Here is a 27,899-nt window from a genome sequence, read left to right on the forward strand (position 1 = left end):
CAAAAGAAAAGGATGAATATAGTTTTTTGTTTTTATTTACTGACAAATTGGTTTGACCAACTATACCTATTTCTGGTTCCTATTGTCATGTCCTGTCCTAGTCAACGTCAATATCATAATATGTATATTATAAATCAACTGCTCAATATTACACGGTATACATCCTGAATATACAATAAGGTAAGTGGCCTCACTTACCTTATTGTATATTCCGTGTGGGCCGTATATGCCTATACGGCCCACACGGAATACGTATGCCTCACCTTAAATTAAAATGGTTTTTTTTTAATAAACAGGACATGAAGTATGAAAAACTCACTCAAATAGGTTTCTCATTTATTTAAGTTTCTTCATTATACCAAAATAGTTATAAAAATATTACGATACTCTTGGAAAATATACCTTTTATAAAAGTCCTATTATGGGCCTTATTGAACACTACCAGAGTATTACCCGCAAAAAATAATCATTTTGACAGTAGGTAATAACAGATTTTATTGTTTTTAACTTAAGAGTTATACATATACAAATAACAATATTTGATACTTCATAACAGGAGGATTTATTTATAATAAGTGAAAATAATTATTTTGGGTCTTAATAAATAAAGATATAAAAATTGTCTATTTTACGCGAAAATAGTAGGTAACTAAACATAAATCTTTATTAGTTACAGTAGTCTCATCCTTTAACATCTGGGGGCACGGCAGTGCCCCCGCCAAGACGAGAAAAGCGCAAGGGCACTATCTACCTTTTCTCGAAGCGCTTTGTCGTTTTTTGGAACCCTCATAACTTGGGGTTGGATTATACCAGATAAACAAAGTTCTCGGACTTATTAAGCATATCAATTGCATAGCTCTTATACTTTAGATTTTATTCATATCTAAAAACTTCGATTTCGTCACTGACTCACTCACTTGATGATCATTGATCATCAATACCGGGTACTTCCTGAAGTCCTCTAAGAAGCTGAAATTTGGTATGTAAGATAGTTTTAGTACACAAACAACAAATAAATTAAAAAAAATTTTATCCCTAAGGGGATGAAGATGGGGTTTAATTTTGTATGGGAAATCAATAATCACTGAACCGATTTAGTTGAAATTTGGTATGTAGATAGGTATTGTTATGGGGAAGGATATAGAATAGATTTCAACCTCAAAGTTTACCCTTACGGGGTGAAGGCAGATTTCAACCCCAAAGTTTACCCTTACGGGGTGAAGGGTTTATATGGGGAATCAGTAAGAAGTACATTGTGTAACAGATGCCCCCAGATACTTATTTCAGGATTTTTAATATTAAATCACCCCCAACCCTTTAAATTAGGGGATGGAAGATTGAAGACATAAACAACTTACAAAAAGAAGTGAAATCCCATCAAAAACATTTTGATGTAAAATGTTGCCCAAACGAAACCATAAGGCTCGCACTGTCAAAAAGTTATCAGATCTCTTGCTAAGCTTCTAACTCTACAAGCCCTCTAGCTTTACTAGCTCTACACCAAAAGTGAGTGGCTTGGCCTTTTCGTTTCTACAAGAACTATTGTATGTAAGTATAATACAAAAACCGCCCAAATGCGAGTCGCACTCGCGTTCCAAGGGTTCTGTACATTACACAATTATTAACAATATATTTTTTTTAGAGAAAAGTGAGTAAAATGTCTTTAAAAAACCCCGTAGGGATCGTAAAACTAGGTACTTAAGTCCGACTCACGCTTGACTGCACATTTCTAATAGGTTTTCCTGTCATCTATAGGAAAAGAGCTAATATGTGTATTTTTTTCATAATTTTAGACCCAGTAGATTCGGAGATAGGGGGGGGGGGGGGCGGAATGGTCATTTTTTGCGTATTTTCTTAAATAACTTCTAAACTATTTATTTTAAAATTATGAATAAATATATCTGACATTCTTACAATGAGCCCCTTCATTTGATATATATATATATTTTTTTAATTTCTATTATTTACTTTACATGTATGTCCTTGGGCTATAGACTTACATGTGTATACCAAATTTCAACTTATTGGTGCAGTAGTTGCGGAGCAAATAGGCTGTGACAGACGGACAGCCAGACACACGAGTGATCCTATAAGGGTTCAGTATTTTTCCTTTTGAGGTACGGAACCCTAAAAATAATGAATTTAATAAATTTTTCACCTTATGCCCATGTGGCGGTAGCGAAACAGTCAAGCCACATATTTTGACTAAGGTGTAGAGTTAGTGAAGTTAGGGCTTGTAGAGTTTGAAGCTTGGCTCGACAAGAGATCTGACAACTTTTTGACAGTGCTAGTCTTATGGTTTCGTCTTAGCAACAAAATTTACATGAAAATGTGTTTGGTGGGATATTTTTTTACAGTATAAATATTTATTCGTAACAGTAAGTATTATCTTTTAACATAATTTTTACAGTACATCTGGTGCTACATTACGACACCGGTGCTATAATAAGCACGTTAAAACACTCCCTTTGACCGTGTTTTATAATTCGTCACTTGTTGCAAAATATAGATTTTTCGCAATTCTATCGTAAAAGAAAAGAAAACTAACGAAGAGGTTTTACGCATACTGAAAGTTTTGCGTAACTTTTGAATAAAACCATTTATAACCATAATAATACATTTATTGCTTCTCAAAATGTTTCCCTTTACATTCTATGCACATATATTCACTCGCTCGGACCATTTTTGGAAGCATGAGGCCCAATCACTTGACTGCAATTTTTCGACGTGGTGATGAAACGTAGTAACTGCCTTATCCGGGGTCTTAAATGTCAAACCCCAAATTAAATCCTTAATTTTGGGAAATAGATAGAAGTCACAGGGTGCAATGTCTGGATTATAATCCGTATAAGAGACATTTTCCACGTTTTCGTAATTAAAAAATGTTTTTGCCTTTATTGCGGTATCGGTGGACGCATTATTATGACGCAGGAGGATGCGGCTTCTCGGTCGTCTCTCGCGGTCTTTTTCAATGACTGCGAGCACACAAATGGTAGTGTACTGCTCAGTATTTAACGTTCTTTTATTATTTAAAAGTACGGTACAAAAATGTCGCGTTTAAAAAAAAACAGACGATCAAAATGTTTGGCAACGCTTTTGGCTTGTTGAACTTGTATGGGCCTCCTGTCACCTTCGAAAGACCCATTGACTGGACTAATGCCTTTTTTCCGGATCGTAGCAGTAAATCCAGGTTTCATCTCCTGTAACGATGTTATATACAGCATTTGAACTTCCTTGCATATACTTACGCAGCATTTCTCGGCACCAGTCAAAAAGTACCTGTTTTTGGACTGAAGTTAATTCGTGAGGAATCCAAAGACAACAAGGCTTCCTGACTTTTAAATATTCTTGTAAAATCTTTTGTATTTGTCTGAACCTATCCCTAATTGTCCTCAAATTTCGTCATAGGTGATTCGTGGGTTTTCTTCAATGAGTCGTCTCACAGTAGCCACGTTTCCTTGAATGATCGCCGTGGACGGTCGACCATCACGAAAATCATTACCTAGAATAATACTGTCTCTACTAAATTCACCATACCAACGCCTCACGATGCTCAGATGTGGTGCTTCAATCCCAAAAGCATTTTGAAGGCAAGCACTACACTCTTGCGGAGTAAGCGAACTTTTAAAATCATAACAAAATCATAGCTCTAAAAATATTTTCGCGTTAAAGCCACGTTCAACGCACTGACTTACTTTGACAAGCCATTAAAAACAAAAGACGATCGATTTGTCGCCAACATTTGTCACATTCCATAATCAAAAGCCTGTATTTTTTTAAATATACAATTCATAATTTAAATGTTTACCAGTGGCCAATAGTGCAAAACATTCAGTGTGGCCTATGTAGTAGGAGAGAGGGGGAGTTTGTTAAGAACTATAGACAATAGAAGAGGAAGGATGCTTGGGCACCTGATATGACACGACGAATTTATCAAAAATATCATAGAAGGGAAAGTTGAAGCAAACAGGAAGAGGGGAAGACCAAGGAGAGCGTACATGGATCAAATAAAGGAAAAGATCAACGTCGTGTCGTATCGGGCTGTCAAAGAGAAGGCGGAGGACCGCCAAACATGGAAATTCCACCTACCTATGTATTAACAAAAAAAAGTCACTTGTAATTAGTTACTGCCTTTAAAAAGTATAAGTGCCTCAATGTTATTAGACTTTTTGATTCTTTAAAACGTCTTTAGGTCAATAAAGCAAGTTAAAAAATATTAGAGTTAGACCAAGAAAAGTCTGCAGCAATTTTGACAGCCCACACAGTGCAAGTGTTATTTATAAGTCATAATTTCATAGAAGTTTCTTCAAATCGACCTTATTAATAAGAGATTAAAAATATTGAAAATTATCTTTAAATATTTTAATCTAATATTTCATCTCATACGTTCAATAAGGCCCGTAGCTGGGGTTCTAAGGTCCACCACCTTGCATTTTGGAGACAAAGCAAACCGCTTGGAACAGGTGTTCCTGGGGATGATCTGAGCCGATTAAGCCCGGTTGCCAAGAGGTTCCACCCAGCAGGTGGGCAGGGGAGGGGGGGCAAAAGTGGCTCCGGCGCGCCTCACTCTAAGCTATATATCTGCATACATCTAGCAAGTATATCAAGTTTGGTGTCTTTTTCGTGTAATTCGAGGATGAAAAATTCATTTCTGTGACTAAATTTTCACTCTTCCATACAAAAAAATCGAGAAATTAAAAATTCCAAAAAAATCTTTTCACTTTTTTTTTCGAAAATCCTCTACAAAATTAAAACTATGAGGATTTGCTCTAGAAAAAAAATACCTGTGAATAGCCCAGTTATCCTACTATATAGAATAGTAAACTTGTTAAACATTTTTTCTTCATAACTCTGATGAAAAAAATGTTTTGTGTCGCGCGGCGTACCTGCATTGTAAGAGCGGTATGCAGCGTTTAGGATTTTTAAGTATGTTTCGATGGTTTCTGATAAGTTGTTATTCTTCTGGTTGTAGAAAATTACTTCTGGACGTGATATATATACAAATATAAATTAAATGTATAAATATAGATGTTGGGAAAACTTTCGCCAATAGAGTTATTATAAATGTGATAAAATTAACAAAGCAGATGTTTGATTAAAATGCGGGTTAAAATACGAGTAAGATATATATTGTTCGCAATTGCCACTACATGCCCATGGGTCCGTGCATTTTAGTTTTTTCTTAACGCAGTTGCACCTCCCTGCGCATTTTGTTTTGCAGCGGCAACGAATAAGCTCTAAACAAGCAGCAGCCGCCGCAGGTAGGCTTGTACATATGGGCTCCCAATAACCATTTTGTTTGGACCAGCTCCAGTCAGCAGGACATGGAAGCTGTTGCTGAGGGGCTATAATCTGTCCCCAAACATAGCCTCCTTGGTAAACTGCACGGAGAATATGTTTACGTAGGTAGCGCATCTTCCATTGGAGGCAGATTCTCTAACTGAAGATTATTTTTTGTAAAAAGTACTTTTCGGCACTCTTTTACACTTGTACTTGTACCTGATCCGAACACTGTATAAGAACTATGCTATGCATTTTATACACAATGCATAGTATCAAAATAATGTCTAAGGACCAATTCACATCTCGTACTTCAAATCTGTTCAGATTTAATATTGTAAGACTCTTACTTGTCATACAAGACAATAACATTTTTTAAACTTTCGCGTTTTAAATACATATTAACTCACATTATAGACGGGTCTAACGCGAATTATATTCAATTACCTTTATTTACCGACGTTTCGACACAGGTTTCACTGGTCGTGGTCGCGGCTGACTGATTGTCCCAGCAAAATGTCAAAACAGAGATTTGTGCATCTACCCGACGAAAAGTGTATGGCAAAGTTTGGGGTAGACATCACATTTTCAAACCACCCACCACACATAATGTTAATTATTGTCAATAGTCCGACACGCAACACTCACAATATCCACGCACCCGTCCGAAGATAGATCCTTTGGCTTTAGCTTCTGTATCACTGGTTCCCAAGTTGGCGATAAGTTGAAACCATCCTCCCTATTAAAATTCCTGGGGTGTTTCTTGATTTCAATTGCTTCTCGCACAACTCGAGGATAATAATGGCGTTCAGTGGAGACAACTTTTGGTCTATGCAACTCAATCCAGTGATTTGTGCCAGATGTAAGAAGATGTTCTAAACGGAGCGTGCAAGAGAGGGTGAAAGAGCACATAGCGGCAGTTAAAAATCGCCAATTACACAAATCCGCAATCGCCGAACATCTTCTTACATCTGGCACAAATCACTGGATTGAGTTGCATAGACCAAAAGTTGTCTCCACTGAACGCCATTATTATCCTCGAGTTGTGCGAGAAGCAATTGAAATCAAGAAACACCCCAGGAATTTTAATAGGGAGGATGGTTTCAACTTATCGCCAACTTGGGAACCAGTGATACAGAAGCTAAAGCCAAAGGATCTATCTTCGGACGGGTGCGTGGATATTGTGAGTGTTGCGTGTCGGACTATTGACAATAATTAACATTATGTGTGGTGGGTGGTTTGAAAATGTGATGTCTACCCCAAACTTTGCCATACACTTTTCGTCGGGTAGATGCACAAATCTCTGTTTTGACATTTTGCTGGGACAATCAGTCAGCCGCGACCACGACCAGTGAAACCTGTGTCGAAACGTCGGTAAATAAAGGTAATTGAATATAATTCGCGTTAGACCCGTCTATAATGTGAGTTAATAACATTTTTTTCCAAAATTGGCTGCTCAATGTTGTTTTGTTTACCGTATTTAAATCCCTCCGGAACATTACAAGGACCACTAAAACCAGGATTGTCAGATCCCTCATATTTCCCACTTTTCTGTATGCTGTATGTCTCACATGGACACTAAGGGCATCCGAAAAACAGAAAGTGAATGCACTAGAGATGTGGTGCTGGAGACGAATGCTGGGCATATCATGGACTGAGCATCAATTATTGAGGAGCTTGGCATTAAAGAGCGGTTGCTTTCTACGGGCAAAACTCGGTACTCAACTTCTTTCGACACGTGTCTCGTCGAGACGGAACATCTACAGAACGTCTAGTTGAACAAGAAAGAGTAGGAGGTGACAGGGCTAGGGGAAGATCTCTAATGAGATGTACTGACCAAACCAAATCACTGTGTCGGTCACAGTAAGCGAATGCTTACGGAAAGCAGCTCTACGGGAGGAATGGCGACGTGTCGTTAAATGAGTCGCTCAAAAGTTTTCATAATGGCCACGACCACTCTATCAAGAGTGTAACGAAGAAGAAGGCCCTCCGTTACAGCAGGATATGCGCTTTAAGCTTGAAATACGCTTTTTTTCCCTTTCCACACACAAAAGAAACTGTGTTGTAACCTGAAAAGGCGTGGAAGAATGGCAAGACTACTATCCTTTCTGGTCCTGTAAAATAAATCATATATCTATGAGTTACAAATAAAATCATATATTTAAAGAAAGTTTGCAGCACGTGACCATTAGCCCAGTTGACCTGTCTCTTATTGCGGTGACATATTTATTTATTTTATTTACAATTAATGGAAGAACTACAAACGTTAGCTTAAGAAAATGCAATAGCATGGCACGAGAGGAACAGGTGATTCTTTCCTGTGCCAATCCTCCATTAATTGTAAATAAAATAAATATGTCACCGCAGTATACGAGACAGCTCACCAGGGCAATTGGTCAAGTGCTGCAAACTTTCTTTAAATATATGATTTTATTTGTAACGCATAGATATATAATTTATTTTACAGGACCAGAAAGGTCAGAAGTCTTGTCATTCTTCCACACCTTTTCAGGTTGCGACACTGTTTCTTTTTTGTATGGACAGGGAAAAAAGCGTATTTCAAGCTTGGAGCGCATATCCTGCCGTAACGGAGGGGTTTAAATACGGCAAACAAGGCAATATTGAGCAGGCATTGCCAATATTGATAAAAATTGTTATTGTCTTGTATGGCAAGTAAGAGTCTTACAATAGTAAGTATGGACAGATTTGAATTACGAGGTGTGAATTGGCCCCTAGACGTTATTTTAACAAAATGCATAGTATTTTGTTACTGATTTTACGAGTACATCAGGTACAAGTACGAGTGCAAAAGAGTGCCGAAAAGTACTTTTTACAAAAAAAATCTTCAGTTAGAGAATCTGCATCCAATGGAAGATGCCCTACCCACGTAAACATATTTCTCCGTGCAGTTTACCAAGGAGGCTATGTTTGGGGACAGATTATAGCCCCTCAGCAACAGCTTCCATGTCCTGCTGACTGGAGCTGGTCCAAACAAAATGGTTATTGGGAGCCCATATGTACAAGCCTACCTGCGGCGGCTGCTGCTTGTTTAGAGCTTATTCGTTGCCGCTGCAAAACAAAATGCGCAGGGAGGTGCAACTGCGTTAAGAAAAAACTAAAATGCACGGACCCATGGGCATATAGTGGCAATTGCGAACAATATATATCTTACTCGTATTTTAACCCGCATTTTAATCAAACATCTGCTTTGTTAATTTTATCACATTTATAATAACTCTATTGGCGAAAGTTTTCCCAACATCTATATTTATACGTTTAATTTATATTTGTATATATATCACGTCCAGAAGTAATTTTCTACAACCAGAAGAATAACAACTTATCAGAAACCATCGAAACATACTTAAAAATCCTAAACGCTGCATACCGCTCTTACAATGCAGGTACGCCGCGCGACACCACAAAAAATTTTTTTTATCAGAGTTATGAAAAAAAAATGTTTAACAAGTTTACTATTCTATATAGTAGGATAACTGGGCTATTCACAGGTATTTTTTTTCTAGAGCAAATCCTCATAGTTTTAATTTTGTAGAAGATTTTCGAAAAAAGAAGTGAAAAGATTTTTTTGGAATTTTTAATTTCTCGATTTTTTTGTATGGAAGAGTGAAAATTTAGTCACAGAAATGAATTCTTCATCCTCGAATTACACGAAAAAGACACCAAACTTGATATAGTTGCTAGATGTATGCAGATATATAGCTTAGAGTGAGGCGCGCCGGAGCCACTTTTGCCCCCCCTCCCCTGCCCACCTGCTGGGTGGAACCTCTTGGCAACCGGGCTTAATCGGCTCAGATCACTCCCAGAAACACCTGTTCCAAGCGGTTTGCTTTGTCTCCAAAATGCAAGGTCCCCTTAGAAAACAGGACCTTAGACCTTCTGCTACCGGGACTAGACCTTTTTACCTGCACTGACAGTGGGCCTTCTTAGCAACAAGTACAAATTCAGAATAATTGGGAATAATAGGGAGCAACTGCTATTTTTGAATGCTGGGCCTTGTTACCCGCCGGGCCTCATATGCCTGCACCTCACCTACCTTATTTATTTGTTTTACAAGGGGAAAAGTTGTTGATTAACCGCTCGTGCTAATATTGATACCCAAACAAGCGAAACAATTTTTTTTATTAAATAGGAGGCAAACGAGCAGACGGATCACCTGGTGGTTAGCGGTTACCGCCGCCCATGGACACCCGCAACACCAGAAGGGTTGCAAGCACGTTGCCGACCTTTAAGATGGGGGTCTTTGAAGGTTTGAAGGTCGTATCGGACAGTTCATTCCACAGTTTGGCTGTGCGAGGCAGGAAGCACATTCACAAATTCAAACATTCTAAAATTGAACCACGAGCGGAGCGAGTGGTTCGTAAAGTTGAACCTTGAGCGTAGTGAAGGTTTCAAGGGACGAAGGTTAAATAAAATTTTCACCACATCAGCTCGTAAAGGCCCTCTTGATTGTTCGAAACGGATAAGAAAAGTGGCATTTAATTTGATGCAAATTTTGAGTTGTTACCGTAGGTAAATTGGATCAGTTGGTTGGTAATATTGACTTTAAAATGATAAATATTGAATAACGTTAGTTTGAAATTGATTTTATGATAAAGTAAATATTATCGGAGATGATCGCTCTTATAAAATGTATGTCGCTAGTCATTTATAACCTAAAAGCGCCAAATTAAGCAAAATTATATTGAAATGACACCTGTGTATTGAATTTGAAGAATACTTTAACAAGGGTAGTTATCTGTATGACAATGCACCTAAAATAATTTTCAAATGTATCTATTATTTCTATACTTAACACGATAACGAATTCTACGTAAACGAAACCGCGGGCAATCCCTAGTACATATAGAAATAAATAAGGGAAGGTAAGTTTCCATTAGTGTACTGTGTAAAATAACTATTTACCATTGATAATAATTTTATAAACGCTTTGCGTATTTTTAAGGGCACCGCGCTAACCGCTAGCCCGCGACCGTCGATCGCTGCCTCCTGCCACGGCGCACAGCGCGGCGCGCGCAAACGCCGCGCGTTTGAAATGTAACTTAATATAAGCTCGGAATGCATACTTACGTATCAGTATTTAGTGTCGCCGTGATTTTATATTTCTAATCTTTTGTGTGAGAAGTAAGATCTTTATTATGACCGTGTAATATTAACTCTACAAACTTTAATTCAATATTGGCTATACTGCTTAACGAGAAATCAATATCTAGACAAGCACATTGTCTACATTTCTAACTTTTTACATGTATACTAAGTTGATAGATAATATCGTAATTTTGCAATATCAGCTACTCTAATTCTGTATTTACATAATAATTCCTGTTTTTACGTTCACCAGAAAGCAGCTGTTCCAGATTTCTAAAAACCGAATATTGTGAATAAATTAAAGTGTTATTGAATATGTTAAAGTTTTTTGTAACTTTAATTTTATATTTACATAGTTATTTAGCAAAAATTGAAAATTTAAATATGGCCGAACGCTCCACCTAAAATTTTCTAACTTTTTACATGAATGTTATTTAACATGCTTACAATAACATATCAAAAAAGAAAAAACTTTAATGTTATCAAAACCCATTTTTGTTCCACCGCTGGTCTAGTAATCTAATGTGAACCTTTTATGAACCATATAAAGTAGCATTCCTTTTATTTCATTGCTTTTTAAAACAAACGAAATTCGTTCTAATTTATTTAAAGGTTCAAATTAAAAATTAGAAATCTTTGTTTGGTGGGTCTCTCGAGGTTAAGACGAAAGGGGACGACTGCCCCGAAACCGCCTCCATACAAATGTACGAGTAGTTCCAATTTTCCTCTCTGGATATTAACATTATAGAAAATATTTTTACACAATTTGATATATTTTAATCATAGCTAGCCCGACCGTTTTATTTTTTTATTATTAGGTAGGAGCATTTTAAAATTTGTATGAAACTGTTTTTCGCTTGTAAGTAGAGAATAGATCGTTCCCGTTCCTCTTAAGACTCGCCTAGAAAATCAAATCATGTCGTCATAATCTGATAACCCAAACTGGAGGTAAGCAAAGTGTAGTTGTTATTGTTTTTTGATCTTGAGATCCACATTCATCACATATTTATAGGCGTATTACCGTAACTTAGATAGTTTTTTTTTCTATATGGAACCCTAAGAATTAGTGCAAACCAAACAAATGTGACATTATTTTTAGTATCTATGCATAACATCTTATCTCGTTGACTAATTACGTAGGTTTATCCTCATTTCCTCTGGGAAATATTGTAGGTCTTCACAAACAGATAAAACTGTATGTAGATTTGGATTCTGTTATTGTTAGTTTTCCTTCTAATATATATACTATACAGGGTGCCCAGTAATTAATGGATAACCTTCTAACCACCGACAGCCCGCACCTTAGGCTGGTCCAGGAAATACACTTATAGGTTAAGTAAAAGTTTCGTGATTTTCGAGATAATCGAACTCCTCTGCCTTTTTTAATAGCTAGCGCTAGCACCATACTTCACTTTAATCAACTAGGCCATATCTTTGTTAGTAAAGAATTGTCCTCTTTCAAGTATCTTGGGAGCCAAATCAGGAAGGATAACAGACTAGCCTCCGAGATCCCATCTAGTCTAGGATTGCTAAAGCTGCGTCCACTTTCGCTCGGTTAACGCATCGTGTTTGGGGATCACACGATCTAAAGCTGCAGACGAAGCCATGTTTCTTCCGATTCTTTTATATGCTTCGGAAACATGGTGTTTGTACAAAGGCGACATTCGCTTGCTAGACACGTTCCACTTACGCTGTCTACGTTCCATTCTGCGTATAAGATGGCAAGATCGCATCCCCAACACTGAAGTACTTCGTCGTTGCAAGATGCCTGGCATGGAGGCGCTCTTGATGAAGGGTCAGCTAAGGTGGTGTGGGCATGTTTGGCGTATGATTGATTGCAGACTACCGAAAGCCGTTTTCTATTCCCAGCTATCAGCGGGTAAACGGAAGCAAGGTGGGCAGCACCTATTACGTTACAAGGACGGACGTGCTTAAGCGCCACCTTACTGCCTGCGGTATACCACCTGGAAAATGGGAGGAGTTTGCTTCTCAGCGGCCGGAATGACGTTCTCGTATTAAAACGAGCGTAAAGAACTTTGAAGACGCTCGTCGCAATGATCTTGATAAGTAACGTCAGATACGAAAGTCCCGGCCGAAACCCTCTTATAATTACACTTTCAATGTTTCTGGTCAGTTTTACTGTCCCACCTGCTGCAGAATTTTTAAGAGTGAGTTCGGCTTTGCCAGCCATATCAGAGCTCACGCTCGTAATTAGCTAGGGTCGCCATTGCCGATTACGGCATGGATAGCTATATATAGGTATATACTTAGTAAAGATGTAAATAGCATGTGTGATACCATTTTAGAATCAGTATTAGATAAACTATTTTTAAGAAAGTTGGCCACTCTATTCTCCATACATATTTTTTTCCACCACAAGCGATCTAACTTGTTGAATTTTTTTAAGAAAAATTTGATTAGAGAGATTGGTGTAGCAGTAGCAACCATAAAGTTCTAACACACAATTTGTGGCCTAAACGATCATTACAGTGAAACACGGAAACAAAATTAGAAAAGTGCGATTATCGCGAAAACCACGAAATATTGACAAGAAATATAAGCGCATTTTCTGGACCAGCCTAAGGTGTCCTGTCCTTGGTGGTTAGAAGGTATATATACATCAATTACTGGGCACGTGGGCACCCTGTATGTATACATAATTAAATGTAGTTTCATTATTTGCTAGTTACAGTAATGGATTGTAGAGCTGTATTTACGAATAGGATTAGACGATCAAAACCTGGTTGCTATATGATGATGACGTAATCATGATGGTATAAATAGTAGACTCTAAAATATTCTTGATTAGATGTGCGCTAATTTATACCTATGTAGCGAGGCAGGACAAGTTACTGTTGTGATTTCGTTATTCCACTACAAATGAAGAGTTTTCAAACGAGCCAAATCTAATCCAAATGTAACAAAATAATATTCTGCCGAAATGATAAAAACTAGGTACTGAAACTAAATCAAATTAAAACTTTCATGAATACAAACAAAAAACTCTTGTTTAATGTAAATAATTTAATATAAGATTTAATATATTTTTTTAAATCATATAAGTATGAAGAATTAATTACAAAGAGTAACTTCTCATTCAATTTAATATTCGGCTATCTAAACCTGTTGAATAAGCACATTTTAATTGTAGTATTATAAATTGACACAGCGGCTATGATAGTCCAAACGAATGTCACCACGGAAAGTATGATACCTAAAATGAATATGTATAGATGTAAATTACTTTCCATGTCCGTCAATAAACACACAGACACAAAGAATGTAACTAATAACACGGCGGATACTGTTTCCAAAGTGCTTCGTAGTTTTGGCCATTTTCGGACTCCAACGAAGTCTTGTACGGCGCCCTCCCAACATGAGCTTATGGCGCCAAAACCCAGCCCGGCCACAACGCAGCCGATCGAAAACATGTCGTGGCTGTCTGAAGCCGCCAAAACTGAGAAAGACAAACAGGAAACTAGTAACAACATACCTACTTAAAAAATCGAAATAATTATCTAAAGTAAAGAAAGGGGCCCACAGATTACCAGTTCGCCGGACGATATCAGTCTGTCAGTTGTTCGGAACTGTCACCTTTTGCGATTAAATATTAATGGACAGGTTGATATCGTCCGGCGAACTGGTAATCTATGGGCCCCTCAATAAAGACCCTACGTAAAATACGTACCAAAACATGCAAGAGTAGATATAATAAGCCCGAGCACTGCGACATATTTGAAATTCCTTTTAGGCGTTTCGGTGAGCCATGGCGTACTCAGTAGGAAACAAAGCCAAGTAAACCCATGGAGAGACATCAAAAAATTTGACTCTGTCATAGTGATCTTCGGACGGACATGGGAGGCGACCATTGGAAGAAGCACTAGTAATATCGCTAACAAACTTAATTGAGAAAAGCTAAGAAGTAGGGCAGGATAAAATCTCCAAGAGCATAGTGACCTCGTCAATGGTTTTATGAAAGTGTCATTGATACTGTACAACGTGAATTGCAGTTTCCTGCGTACTCTGTACATTCTGTACGAGGGCATCCAAAGCCTTCTTCGTATTCTAGCGTAAGCAGATTCACAACGGAAACTGAATGATTTCATAATTTTTTCCCTTTGTATATCTGTAATAGGTGAAACATTGTCGTACGTCACTTCTATTTTTGAATATTCTCTGCTTTTCTCGCATTCCCGGTCACTTTCAGAATCTCTTCTGCCTTGTCTCGTTATATAATCATCTAAATTATCGCTTATAGTACTCAGTCTCGTAATGGCTGCAGTATATCTCTTATTATTCTTATTAATGTCAGTTTCTTTAATATTACTATGATCATCTTCGTCTTCTTCGCTCTCTTCAGTTTCTTCTAGAATATCGGGCAGAATGTTGATCCCAAAGACATTCCTTCTCGTGTCTTCTGGACTATTAGGCGGTGTTATGGTGGTCGTAGTGTACGACTCGCCGGCATCAATCCTCAACACCTCCCCCCGATGCAAGTTGTCATCAGACGGACTTTTCCAGCACTTTCTGCCCATGTCGTGTAATTGCATTTCGTTTGTGTAGCATTCATTTTCGATTTCATTGCTGTAAATTGCATACGTTTTGGATAGATCACTGTACCTAGAGAATGAGACAGGTCTTGTAGCAGTAGGATTTACTTTGAGTAGCATAACAGCTGGCAAAGTTTGGAGCATTATTCCGCCGAGAACTATGTGTGCGTACGAGTATCCATAGTTATCTATCAAGGCGGTTATGATGTGAGGAAAGAGCGCCTGTCCGACTGCCTGCCCTGCGAGACACAATCCACGAACGATTCCAAGATGTGAGTCGTAGGTGTCATACACAACGGCATCTATTTGTGCTGATATTAGTGATGAGCCGAGGCCTGAAACAAACATCAATTGAATAAAATTAACCTTTGATTCTCCTTTCATGTATAAATCTCTCATATTTGCTTTTTACCTCCTGCGACACCGTAAACGAAGGGCACGACATACATCGGCACGAAGCCGCAGGCCACCAGTCCGGCCACGTTCAGCAGAAGTCCCGCCGTTGCCATCGCGCGGTAACCCAGCGGCCCGCCCCACGAATCTGCTGCTTCGCGGCACCAGCATTCTGGAAATTATAAGTCCTTATCAGCCAGTCTAGTCCTCTTTTGCACAAGCTAAAAAAACAATAACAATTGACAATTTCTTGTCCATTTCTGGGTCGATAAGAAACGTCGGTATATCTAGGTGGAGTAGTAATGTACTGCGAATTGTCACCGTAGTGAAACAGGGGCCTGAATACCTACTATGTATCTAATAGTGTTTAAAAGTGAGACAGTAAACAACCACAACCCAGTCACAGCCTGAAAGTCGTATATCCGACCTCCCCGTGGAAAATAAATCTAAATGACACTATCTCCTAGTAGTATTATATTCTTTGGACACTATACAAGTAAGTTTGGCGACTCGCTCTCGCTTGTCAACGGAGCATAGGCAATAGGAGGATGAGTATAGTTTTTAGGGTTCCGTAGCCAAATGGCAAAAAACGGAACCCTTATAGATTCGTCATGTCTGTCTGTCTGTCTGTCTGTCTGTCTGTCTGTCTGTCTGTCCGTCCGTATGTCACAGCCACTTTGTTCCGAAACTATAAGCACTATACTGTTGAAACTTGGTAAGTAATAGATGTATTCTGTGAACCGCATTAAGATTTTCATACAAAAATAGAAAAAAAAACAATACATTTTTAGGGTTCCCCATACATAGAACTGAAACTCAAAAATTTTTTTTTCGTCAAACCCATACGTGTGGGGTGTCTATGGATAGGTCTTCAAAAATGATATTGAGGTTTCTAATATCATTTTCTTCTAAACTGAATAGTTTGCGCGAGAGACACTTCCAAAGTGGTAAAATGTGTGCCCCCCCCCCCCTGTAACTTCTAAAATCAGAGTATGATAAAACTAAAAAAAATATATGATGTACATTACCATGCAAACTTCCACGAAAATTGGTTTGAACGAGATCTAGTAAGTAGTTTTTTTTTTAATCGTCATAAATCGTAAACCGCAAATTTATTATGTTACTTGCTGTTACGGAACCCTTCATGGGCGAGTCCGACTCGCACTTGGCCGCTTTTTCTATTCTACTGTTACTAACAAAATTGTTCTAGCAGGTTATAATATAACAACATTAACAACTTACGCGTTAAGCCGTATGTGAGGATATGTGTAACGGGGGTAGAGAGCCCGAGCCACGTCGGCACGCCCAACTGCACCGCGTGCAGCAGCACCACTCCGTACGACAGCACCAAGTTCGGCAAGCACACCTGGACACAATATACAACATTATGTACTCATATACAGGGTGGAAAGATAAGTCGGACCCTGGAGGGAAACTACCTTAAATCCTTAAGCTGGCTCATTTTACTTAAAGGAGACATTCCTTTATTTTTAAAAAGAAACAAAACTGCATTTAAAGATTTTTTTAAACTCGCTTGCCTCGCCCGGGACTCGAACCGACAATAAATTCCAAAAAATAAAAACTCGCAATTTTATTCTACTAGTCGATACAGTTAATGTTAATGATAACATTTATCCGAGAAACATTAGGTCTTACACTCGTCTGTCGTACAAAATATCCATAAAATCTAATATTTAGTACTTATGATTTTTTTAGACAAGCCAAATTGAAGAAAAAAGGAAAAATACTTTGAATGCAGTTTTGTTTCTTTTTAAAAATAAAGGAATGTCTCCTTTAAGTAAAATGAGCCAGCTTAAGGATTTAAGGTACCTACCTAGTTTCCCTCCAGGGCCCGACTTATCTTTCCACCCTGTATACCTATGGCGATACAGTAGTGGATTGTGAACCAAGGGATAAAAGGCACCCAATTTATCACGAGATATTTTGGTCAATAGGCAGGTACCTAGTTTGAGTTCTGACATCGTGCATGATATAACTATGCAAATGTCAGTAGGTATGAAGGTGTTACATCCTAATAAGGCATCATTAAACTGTAGTTTGAAGCTAAAATTCCTGCAGCAGGAAAGCCTTTCCATACCTAAAACGTCTTATTATGCTTTTATGTGATATTGTGCCTGTCACGGCTGTCTTTTACGTTCAATTTTACGGCGTTGTATGAAGATTTCTTGTCTCTGCTCTCTGAAGATAGGATATCAACGATATCACACTGATTGTTGAGTGGAAACGTTGTTGAACGATAATTACCGATCAATCAATGCGGCGAGCTGATATCGGAAGCAATCTGCTTTGAAATCGATTGTCACGTTAGCAATGAAGCTGAAGCTAATAAGTCAGTAAAACAAACTAAATAGAAATATTTTTTAACTCTGTAGGTAGTTGCATAAACTAATTAGACTAGATATAGGTATATCTTATCCTATTATTGTAAGTACAAAGTTTCAGACCAATCTAGCCAATCGTTTTAAAATGAGAACGTAACATGTTTGTACAGAGGACCGAGCTTGCTGGGGACTCTTAACTTGCAAGAAAATACAATGTCTAACTATGTCAATACAATACTTTGTCGATATATATTATGTCAATGTTTGTAGCTTTGCATTCCAACTTGTGATATGATATGACATAGATAATTATGTCATCTCACGAAGGCAGAAGGGATTTGATGAAATAAGACTTACGAAAATAATACGAGTTTAGGGTCATCTCCGTACACATGCAGTTCTAACAGCAACACTCTTAACTGTCCAATGGTGGACCGTATGCCTTTTGTAATAAGGTTTACGAAAGGTCAGTTAACAGTGTGGGCGATGGTACATGAACTACAGTAGTTTATCAAGACATGATGTTAGATAGAGTGGCGTCACGGTCATTGTGATAAAACGATAGCTTGATTTCAAACATTTTGCATTATGAATGTAAGTGTAAGTACCTTTATATCTACGCAAGTTTTTGCGCAATATTATCAGACCTACGTATCACAACAATTTTTTAATCATTTCCTTCCGAACGGCGTCATCAGAACAAAGCCTTATAAAAGGAATGTATAAAAGACGCAAAACTGTTATTTGCAAAATATTGTCAGGTAAAGAAAATATCTACTTTGTTATTGTATTAACTAGGTATCTCCCCAGTGATCTAGATGTCAATGCGCTAGTTTCCGTCCCTAGATAGTCACTTGTCAGAGTAACAAATAATATATGTATTTTAAGTGCTTACTTTTAATTCGCTACTTGCGAAATATCATTTTTATGTACATAGATCTATTGTTTAGACATTATAGGTTTATAGTGATTGCAATAAGTCCAAATTTGTGCTGTACCTAAGGTAGGTTTTCAGATCTGTCAAGTGGGCGAGATCTAGAGATGGACGCCAACGAGCGCAATTACCCTAATGGCGCACGGAATCCAGTTTAAATAACCGCGAAAAACGAAATTTCTTTATATGCCTCTCAATATGAAATCATTATTGCAGGAGGTCCCAGAGAAGTAAAGTTTGCAAAATACATACGTTTAACAGCACAACAGAAAACAGAAGTGACCAGCGCCAAACTGAGTCCTGAGATCTTGCTTCAATTTCCATCTAGCTATTCCTCTTGCATCTTCATAACACTCTTTAACGTCATAATGGTATCACAGTCACTATTATGTATTAAGGAATTTAATTAATGCATATTGTAGACAGCATGTTGACGTATTGACAGAGGACACTAGCCCTGTTATCGGAAAGCCGAACATGTACTTACGTAGTTTCTTAGTTATCTTATCTTGAAACTGGAACTCGATGTTACTTCGATTTGCGTGTTCATTTGTTTTTGTTGTGGGCTACCTAGCCTAGTTATGCCATAGAAACCCATTCTATGGTGCGGTTGGATATATTGAAAGACGTCTCCTCAGAGGCGTAGCTAGAGGATATGGCGCCAGGGGCAGGCACCAAATTTGCGCCCCCCCCCCCCCACACAAACGAAATGAACTTCAAAAGGGTTACTTTTTTTTTAACTAAAATTAATTTTAATTTAGACAATACAGTGTATATGTGTTTTTTTAATACATCGGCAGGCGTGGCTCACTCCGCGATGTCGTCGCTTTGCTACAGGCAGTTAAAAGTCCATCCGTTCGACCCCAATTTTGGGGTTTGCCATAAGCCGCGCGTGGCGCTGTCGCCACCTAGCGGCCATATCTGCGCTGATCGTGACAGACGCGTTTTGTTAGAGAGTGAGTCTTCTGTAACTAGTACTATTATTTATTCTGTGACATCGGTGGGTAACATGTTTACGACCCACCTGATGGTAAGTGGTCACCGCATCATATGGACGTCTACACTCCAAAAGAGTTACAAGCGCGTTGCCGACCATTTTAAAACTTATGCACTTTTTTGGAGATCTCCATACTGTAGCCTCTCGAGAAAAAGGAACTTAATCAATTTATTGTGGAATGAGCTCCCTTTTTTCGACAAATTTCCTCCCGACCACTGTGGAAGGAATTCCTCTTAAGCCGCACAGTACGCGACCATTTAGGTTCTAGGGTGTGAGGATAAACACTCTGCCTATCCTAATACGGCGAGCGGTGCAGTGATGGCAAGCTGTCACCGTTGGCAACTAGGCAGCATGTCAAACAATTCTTCAGACAACAGCTCATTGTACTTACCTACGAGCGGTAGAGAACATCCTGTATACAGGGTGGCTAAAAAATAACTGTATTCCCGTTGCCAGGGAGGTTCTGGGATTATAATGAGCAACTTTTACTATGGGACCAACCCCTCAGTCGCGAAAAAAAAATTTGGCTGGTTCATACATTTTGGTTGGTCCATTTTCTATGGGAGGGTAAACTTTTTTTTTTGAGATTTAGGGGTTGGTCCCGTAGTAAAAGTTGCTCAGTATAATCCCAAAACCTCCCTGGCAACGGGAATGTAGTTATTTTTAACCAGCCTATATAGGAATCCCCGTACCTACTGTCGTCCGATAGACAACATGTCACAGATATGCAGCAGCAGCTATTGGAGTAGGTTCCGTCTACTACGGCTCATATATATGCGCCTGCCGGACAAAGGGCTAGGGATCCATTTGCATAGGTAGTCTCTTGGACTGTCCATAAAATGGTAACTTCCCGACAGGAGACCCCTGAGGGAAAAGACGCGCTAACACGGAACACAGCTCTGAACTCTCTGAAGCACTCGGCCCGCTCGCCTTATAAAATGAAAGCATAGCAACTCCTACCGAATATCCCTCTGCTTGATAGAAGTTTCTGGCATAGAGTATTCGCACTGAAGGATGGTGGGCGGTAGGGCGCTACCGTCGTCTTTTAAGGTCGAGTTCTAGGCAAAAAAGAGTACCTAAAAGATCGGCTTTCTCTTTGCTTTTCTGAGCTGTGGGCCAGATTACCAGGATGAGGGGTAGTCTTTTGCCCATTTTGGCGCCCCCCCCTTGGACGGCGCCCGGGGCACTTGCCCCCTCCAACCCCCCCCCTAGTTACGCCTCTGCCGTCTCCTAAAGCGGGTGTGGTTTTGGTAACATAAGTAATCGCAATAATTAGCGGAAAGAGAAGAGTCATAGATTGTATTGGTTTTGGTTCCCTTATATTTTATATTCCACGACTCTTCTCTTTCCGCACAGACTCATAGTCAGTACACAAGCGACTGCCATCTGTACCATAAATAGGGAAATATTGGAAAAAGCCAGTGAATGCTAATGAGAATAAAAGCGCAAAGCTTAAGGCAGATGCCCCTGCAATCGTTTAAGAAAAAATGTCCCTAAGGACATGTTTTGTTAAGTTAAACGATTACAAATTCTAAATTTATAGTTTGTCAAAGGACTGTCTCATTTCACTCATAGATAGAGAGAGCTACTAGAGACCGACCGCTTAAATGAGAGCGCCGCCGTACGCACCGCCTGCCGCCCGCATCTTCCCCGCCACCCTAAGTCGTCATTCCCCGTCGCCCGCGTACCGCGCAGGCGAGGACTCATTTAAGCGGTCGGTCTATAGCACCCAAAAGAAAAGGATGAATATAGTTTTCCTGGATCTTACTGACAAATTGGTTTGACCAACTATAGATTAATTCGAAATTAGGTGGGCTATTTTATTTTATACCTGTCTAACCACTTTATCAGTAGAAAAGGCACGAAATTCAAATTTTCTATGGGACGATAAACCTCCGCACCAATTTTTTTTAAATTGCTTCATTTTTTTCTGGTATCGTCCTGGGTCATACTACTCTTTGGTCATACCATTCGTTTTTCGTCAAGTTCTTAAATTAGTCCTATTCTGCTTTTGTCACGCATTCTACATTGAACCGACTGTTGTGACGAATGTAGAATGGGTGACGAAAGCAGAATAGGACTAATTTAAGAACTTGACGAAAAACGAATGAGCGACCCAAGACGATAGAGTCTGTGCGGAAAGAGAAGAGTCGTGGGATTTGAGGGCGCGCCAGTGCTATTTTATGGTTTTTTTGCTATGCTGACAACACTGGTCACGTGATTATAGTACGACACTAAAGGTCATGATACTTGAATCCCTTTTGTTCCGGTTTTTTACCACGGCTTACTAAACGGAGCCTGGTGGTGGTGTCGGCTCGTCAACTCAATCCTCTGATTTAGCGAAGGCACTAGTTTTCTTTTTAAAACACACTTGTTTTTATATCTCAGATACTAAAAAGTGACAGTGCGATTGACAAAACTGCTAAAACTAGTTAAGAATCTGCCCAATACAACTGTAATTTTAGTACCAAACAAGATAGAGTCTCATTTACGTACTGCCTAATCTGTGCAGTCCAACAGTTATTAAAACCGGGTAGATCGGGTAGAAATTGGGCAATAGAACTGTAATTTTATCTGGGATATATTTCACCCATTGTAAACTTGACTTGTAATGTATGTGTACATTATTAATAATAAATATGAATATGAATAAAAATAGTGCATAAGTAGGTAGGCCTTATTGGGATATGTCCGGTTCTCTCATCTCACGATATTTTACTTCGCCGAAAAGTCACTGCTAAATATGAAATATAATTTCGTAACTAACAGAACCTACAAATAAAGAAATATTTTATTACAAAAAGTTTTATTATTTGTAATCGATCTCAGAATTAAAATATTCAATGTCACTTATGTTTGAGCTAACTTCAGAACAACCAGGGACACTCATAGAACTATCTTCATCTGAACTGGATGTGCTTGAATCCGGCACGTAGATTACGAATTCTTGCATATCACCTACTTAGCGGTCTTTTATTCGAGATACCGTAGGTACTTTTACACAATCCTGAAAAAGAAATTACATATAAATATGCATAAAATGGCAAGTATCAAGACTATTTGTCAGTTATTTTAAAGATCATGAATGACCTGCATATTTATGAAAATTAATATATTTTGAATGAATATACTTACCGATTATGTACCGGAGACAAGTTACTTAGGGGGCTTATTAAATAGGTAAGTAATTATTTAATATTAAATACAACATCAATACCCGCGAATAGCGGAAACACGTTCCGCGACTAAGTCGATAGTCGGCTTTTAGCCGTTTTCTTCCCGCTGACAAAACCGAACAATGTTGAATATAATTTTCCTTGTGGTTTTATGTACGGTTTTATCGTGTTTTGAAAATATTATATACATAAAACTTGCGGTTTTTGTTAATAAAAATCACGGACGTAGAGAGTAAACGGGATAGTGTACACTGGCCAAAAAGTGTGTCCACATGAGACATCAAACCTGAGCCCTCCATCTCTTTCTAATTAGGGTGACCATAAGTCATATGTATGTGGGATATTAGCATAAGATTGAATGTATAGTTTGGCCAGGATCTTTTCTCATTCGTACATAATCAGAGAGAATCATACTGTATTTTTCCTATGCTAGTATAATTGTCCCAGAAAAGAGATGGATATAGTTCTTTTCTCTCCTGTAAAACGCTTCACAACAACCTTACTTAATTTAGTCGTTATAACAGCTTTTAGTCGTTATAAAAGCTGTTACAGATGGGATGGGCGTATTGAATCGCGATCATGGTCGATTGTGAGGAAGGTGTGGTCCGCCGTACCTACATCAAAAACACAGCTATAAGAGAGAGCGAGACAGATATCCAGGATGGGGTAAAACGTTGTACTACGTAACTAGGTAATTCGCAAATCGTGTCGATTAAAAACACTGCCTTCGGTCGTGTTTTAATTTATCACCACTCGTTACGAATTTGATTCTTACTTTCAACACTTGTATCGCAAATTACCTTATAAATTAATACTATACCGACTAGTTATCGATACCACTCATTTTGTCAAGCCCTAGCGTAGCGTGGCGTAACAATTTATGTTTATACACGAAATTATCTTGAGTATTGACTAAAATAATAAAATATTAGCACACAACGAAATAAAAACTTACATTTAACTGTGTAAACCGGCATCTTACACTATTTATGCTTAACAAAATACCTATCACTATCATACTCATGGTGTGTTCATATACGTGATGACTTCCCTTTTGCATACTTAAGCTATTCTTTAAGCGTAAGCGTCATCGTAGATTTGTGGTCTGCAACAAAATTTTCAAATTTGCCGCCTTTGTATACTGACGGAAATGTGTGTCCAACCTATATAGAATCGATTACATCTATATAAATAGTTAGAATTAACGTTTCAGTAATTAAATATTATGTAAGTAAGTATAAACATGAGTCTGTAATGTCTAAGGACTTTGGATTTAATTTTTTTGCAATTATATAGCTCTCATTACATGAATCGAATAATTAAAGATGCCGAAATAAGTATATCTTTATTTATTTATTAGTATACTATTTAGGTAAACTTATTTTTACATTAAGTACGTAATAACAATTCTGTAAGACCGATCCAAATCGCACCGATATCATAGTCACCCTAATGAGTTTGACAGTGTTTTCTTGATTGTACACTGTAACGGCTGACGGGACTGTACTTCCCAAGTTTCTAAACACGACCGTTTAAGTGTGATTCCCCCCTTAAATAACCAATTACATATACATCTATCATCATTCATCATCTTATACCAATTTATCTATATCTATTTTCTAATCCCTATTATGCCAGCGTCCTACGCTTTTTGTCGCGCCACGTAACAAAACTCTTAACATAGTGATTACACAAAACATCTATCACATACAATTACACAATCCAAGATTTCCACTGAAATCTCACAAATTGGTTTCAATCCTAAGTGTTTTTAAAACTCCTTGGAGTCACTGAAGTGCGAACCAATCCTGACTTACGGCAGTACTGTTGGAGATAATCCGATAGCTTATCCTTCACCCGATTAAATAAATATACACAACTAAGCCTAATATCACAATAAACTTCTCCTTTCGATTCAATAAAAAATAAAATTTAATAACTACATATTTTATTTATATTGATAACATCAATTATTCTCTTCATAATAGGTATCCACTTTAATAAACAATGAATCCAGCACTATTAAATAAACCTGAACTCATCTATGAGCTCAAACTCAGGAACATTCAGTTCCCAGCCACCGCGCAGGCTGATGATTTAAGACAGCTCCTCACTCCAAATTTATTCGCGGACCCGTGTTCGAATCTCTCCAGCCCATATGATCTTGAACAGGATATCACCGAAATTAGCAGATGCCTCACAATAGTTTCTTCTCAGCTACAGCTTGCGACCACCAACCAAGCGAAGCACGATAGAATAGCGGTTTTCTTATTTCATTTATATAACAGAATAGAACGTCTCCATATTACCACTGAATTATCTCCAGAAATTATTGACAACTATTCGAAAATATGCGAATTTTTGTCAAAATGTCAAACAAAATTTAACATGTCACAACCGTCAACAACAACGTCAACTTACGCGTCAGCAACCTCTTTGATAGATGATTCCACAAATTTAGACCTACTTGCTCGAAAATTAACCAACCTCTCTGAAGCAAAACCAAGCGATTTTAAAAAATTCAACTATAAAGGCGATAGTTGCCCTTATGATTTTATTCGAAACATCGAAGAGTTTGCAATAGCGCGTAACATTGACGACAAACGCTTACACAAATATATATACGATTTTTTATCAGGCACTCCTTTAGATTGGTATAGGTCAAAGAAAACAACCCTTACAGATTGGAAATCATTTAAAACCCACTTCTTAAAAGATTTCGAATTGCATGACCATGACCACAACTTACTAGAGTCTGGCTAGCCAAAAATTGTTGACAGATATTTCGTTGTTGTATCACCAATTGTCTATGATTTAAAAAAAAGCTAAAAGTGAGTTGTCAATTTATGTCATTCATTCAAATTGTTTGCGGTTTATAAGGGGTTTATTGTTAATAATATTAATAATTTCCATACTGAGTGATGTTCGCAAACTATTATTTAAGCTCGTAAATAATTACGACAATGTGCGAAGTCGACGTGTAGCGTTGTATAACGAAAAACTGCAATGTTTACAACTCCTAACCAAATGTAAACAAATTAGGAGGTTGTTGCTCTATAAATATTTTTATACTTTAAGTACTAGTTCTAACATTTGCCTATTACTTTGATTAAGTACGTGAATTTATTAATGCCTGAATCTCATAAATAGGACAAGTGTATAAAAAAACGGATAAACTAAAAGTTCTGAAAAATATCTATAAAATCTAAATATTGGAACGTAAACATATGTGTTTGTTGTTGACTGTACTTTAAATAGTGGTAGAAATTATGTAAGCTGACTTTGAGTGCACGTAAACTTTTATTTAGCTTATTTCCATAGGTACCTTACTTGTGCACAGAATACCAAAAATATTATCTAGTATCAAAACTATAATTCCTACTAAGCAAAGTGTGACCAGCCCAAGATTTTTTGAATTTCCCGCCAATAATTTAGGTAAAATTTCAGTAGCCAGACTCTACAAAATATACATTCCCGTAAACAAAAACAACATGAACGAATAATAATGTATTTTTCAGCCATGGAAGCCCTCTTTTCCAAATTACATGAACCCCTTTCTGAAAAACAAAAAATAGATATCCTCCGTAGAAACATGAGCCCTTATTACAGTTCCAGATTAGTTCCTACAGATGTTACGTCTATAGACACATTATTCCAATCGTGCAAATGGTACGAAAGCTGTAATACTACCTCTACTTATAGCTCTAGCAACTATACCAACATTCAACAAGATTCTAACCATACCCCCCCTTCCCAACCGTACATACCACCATTCCCATTTAATAAACCGGTCCATACTGTAACAGCACCACCTTCTACGTTACGTTACTCCTGTCCGCGTTGCAGAACAAACGATCATTCTTTAGATATTTGTACAAGTAAAAATATAGTATGCTTCCGCTGTGGCAAACAAAATGTCACTTTTGCAAAATGTACAGTTTGCCATAAATTTCCAAAAAACGCATAAAGGAGAAAAGTAACTTAAATAAAACTACTGCTACAGAATGGAACCAATGGTTAGATACCATTAAATTATTTACGTCATCATACAATACTACATCAGCACTTTTCACTCAAGATCCATACGATGAACGACCTTATGTCAACATCCAGACAAATAATTTAACTTTATGTGGCCTCTTAGACAGTGGCAGTGCTTTAACTATTTTCGGAAATAATTCCCATAAAATTCTCTTATCCCACAATTTTACCATAAATTACGACCATAAAGTCGTAGGCTCTGTAGCCGACGGCTACCCTATATACTCTATTGGTACAATTCAACTACCAATTTCGTACAAAAATATTGTGGCTATTATTACCGCTCATGTTATCCCTACTGTAAAGCAACCCTTGATTCTAGGCACAAATTTTTGGAGAAAATTCAATATAGCTCCCCACATATTACCTGACATAACGTCATATTCTGATAAACATATAGATACCCTAGTTATTTCCACCTGCGACCAACACATCACTAATTATGACAACCTTTCTGAAACTCAACAGTTAATTTCAGATACTATTATTGAAAAATTTAAAAATATTTCAACAGAAACCAAACCCTTAGGACGAACCCACCTCATTGAACATCACATAGATACCGGTGACCATCCACCAATCAAACAGCGATGCTATAGGCTTTCTCCAGAGAAACAAAAAGCTTTATGCAAAGAAGTTGATGAAATGCTAAAGCTTAATGTTATCGAACCCTGTGAAAGCCCATGGCTAAACCCTGTCATAATAACTCCTAAAAAAGATGGAACGTGGCGTTTTTGCATCGACAGCCGTAAACTAAATTCGATTACGCGCAAAGATGCCTACAAACTCCCACTCATTTCTGACATTCTAGATAATCTAAAAAATGCTAAATATCTATCATCGATAGACATAGCAAAAGCATTTTGGGAAATACCCCTACGCCCTTCTGATAGACCTAAAACTAGTTTCCATGTACCCTCAAAAGGCATGTACATGTTTCGCGTAATGCCTTTTGGATTGACTAATGCCCCTGCTACCCAACAACGCTTTATGGATGCGTTATTCCCTTCTGAAAACCTTGATAACTCAGTATTTACCTACTTAGATGATATTATCATCATAAGTAATACTTTCGATGAA

The 27,899-nt window shown here is 37.9% G+C and overlaps 1 protein-coding gene across 1 annotated transcript; it reads right to left on the reverse strand.

Moving 5' to 3' along the window:
• Positions 1 to 13,492: 13,492 nt before the first annotated feature.
• Positions 13,493 to 19,074, reverse strand: LOC134666676 (uncharacterized). The gene is made up of 5 exons (XM_063523905.1): positions 18,858 to 19,074; positions 16,572 to 16,695; positions 15,349 to 15,501; positions 14,075 to 15,271; positions 13,493 to 13,843 (listed from the first exon to the last, which is right to left on the reverse strand). Exons 1-5 carry the CDS (start codon positions 18,927 to 18,929, stop codon positions 13,500 to 13,502), a joined length of 1,890 nt encoding a protein of 629 aa, XP_063379975.1. The 5' UTR covers positions 18,930 to 19,074; the 3' UTR covers positions 13,493 to 13,499.
• Positions 19,075 to 27,899: the final 8,825 nt, after the last annotated feature.

This window comes from Cydia fagiglandana, chromosome 8 (assembly GCF_963556715.1).
Source record: "Cydia fagiglandana chromosome 8, ilCydFagi1.1, whole genome shotgun sequence".
Classification (NCBI taxonomy): Eukaryota; Metazoa; Arthropoda; class Insecta; order Lepidoptera; family Tortricidae; genus Cydia; species Cydia fagiglandana.

Coding starts and splice junctions, on each gene's coding strand:
- LOC134666676 (XM_063523905.1), bottom strand. CDS start 18,929: ATGGAAATTGAAGCAAGATCTCAGGACTCAGTTTGGCGCTGGTCACTT. Junction 16,696..18,857: donor TTTCTGTTGTGCTGTTAAAC/GTATGTATTTTG, acceptor TATTGTGTCCAG/GTGTGCTTGCCGAACTTGGT. Junction 13,844..14,074: donor ATCTACTCTTGCATGTTTTG/GTACGTATTTTA, acceptor TGTCTTTCTCAG/TTTTGGCGGCTTCAGACAGC.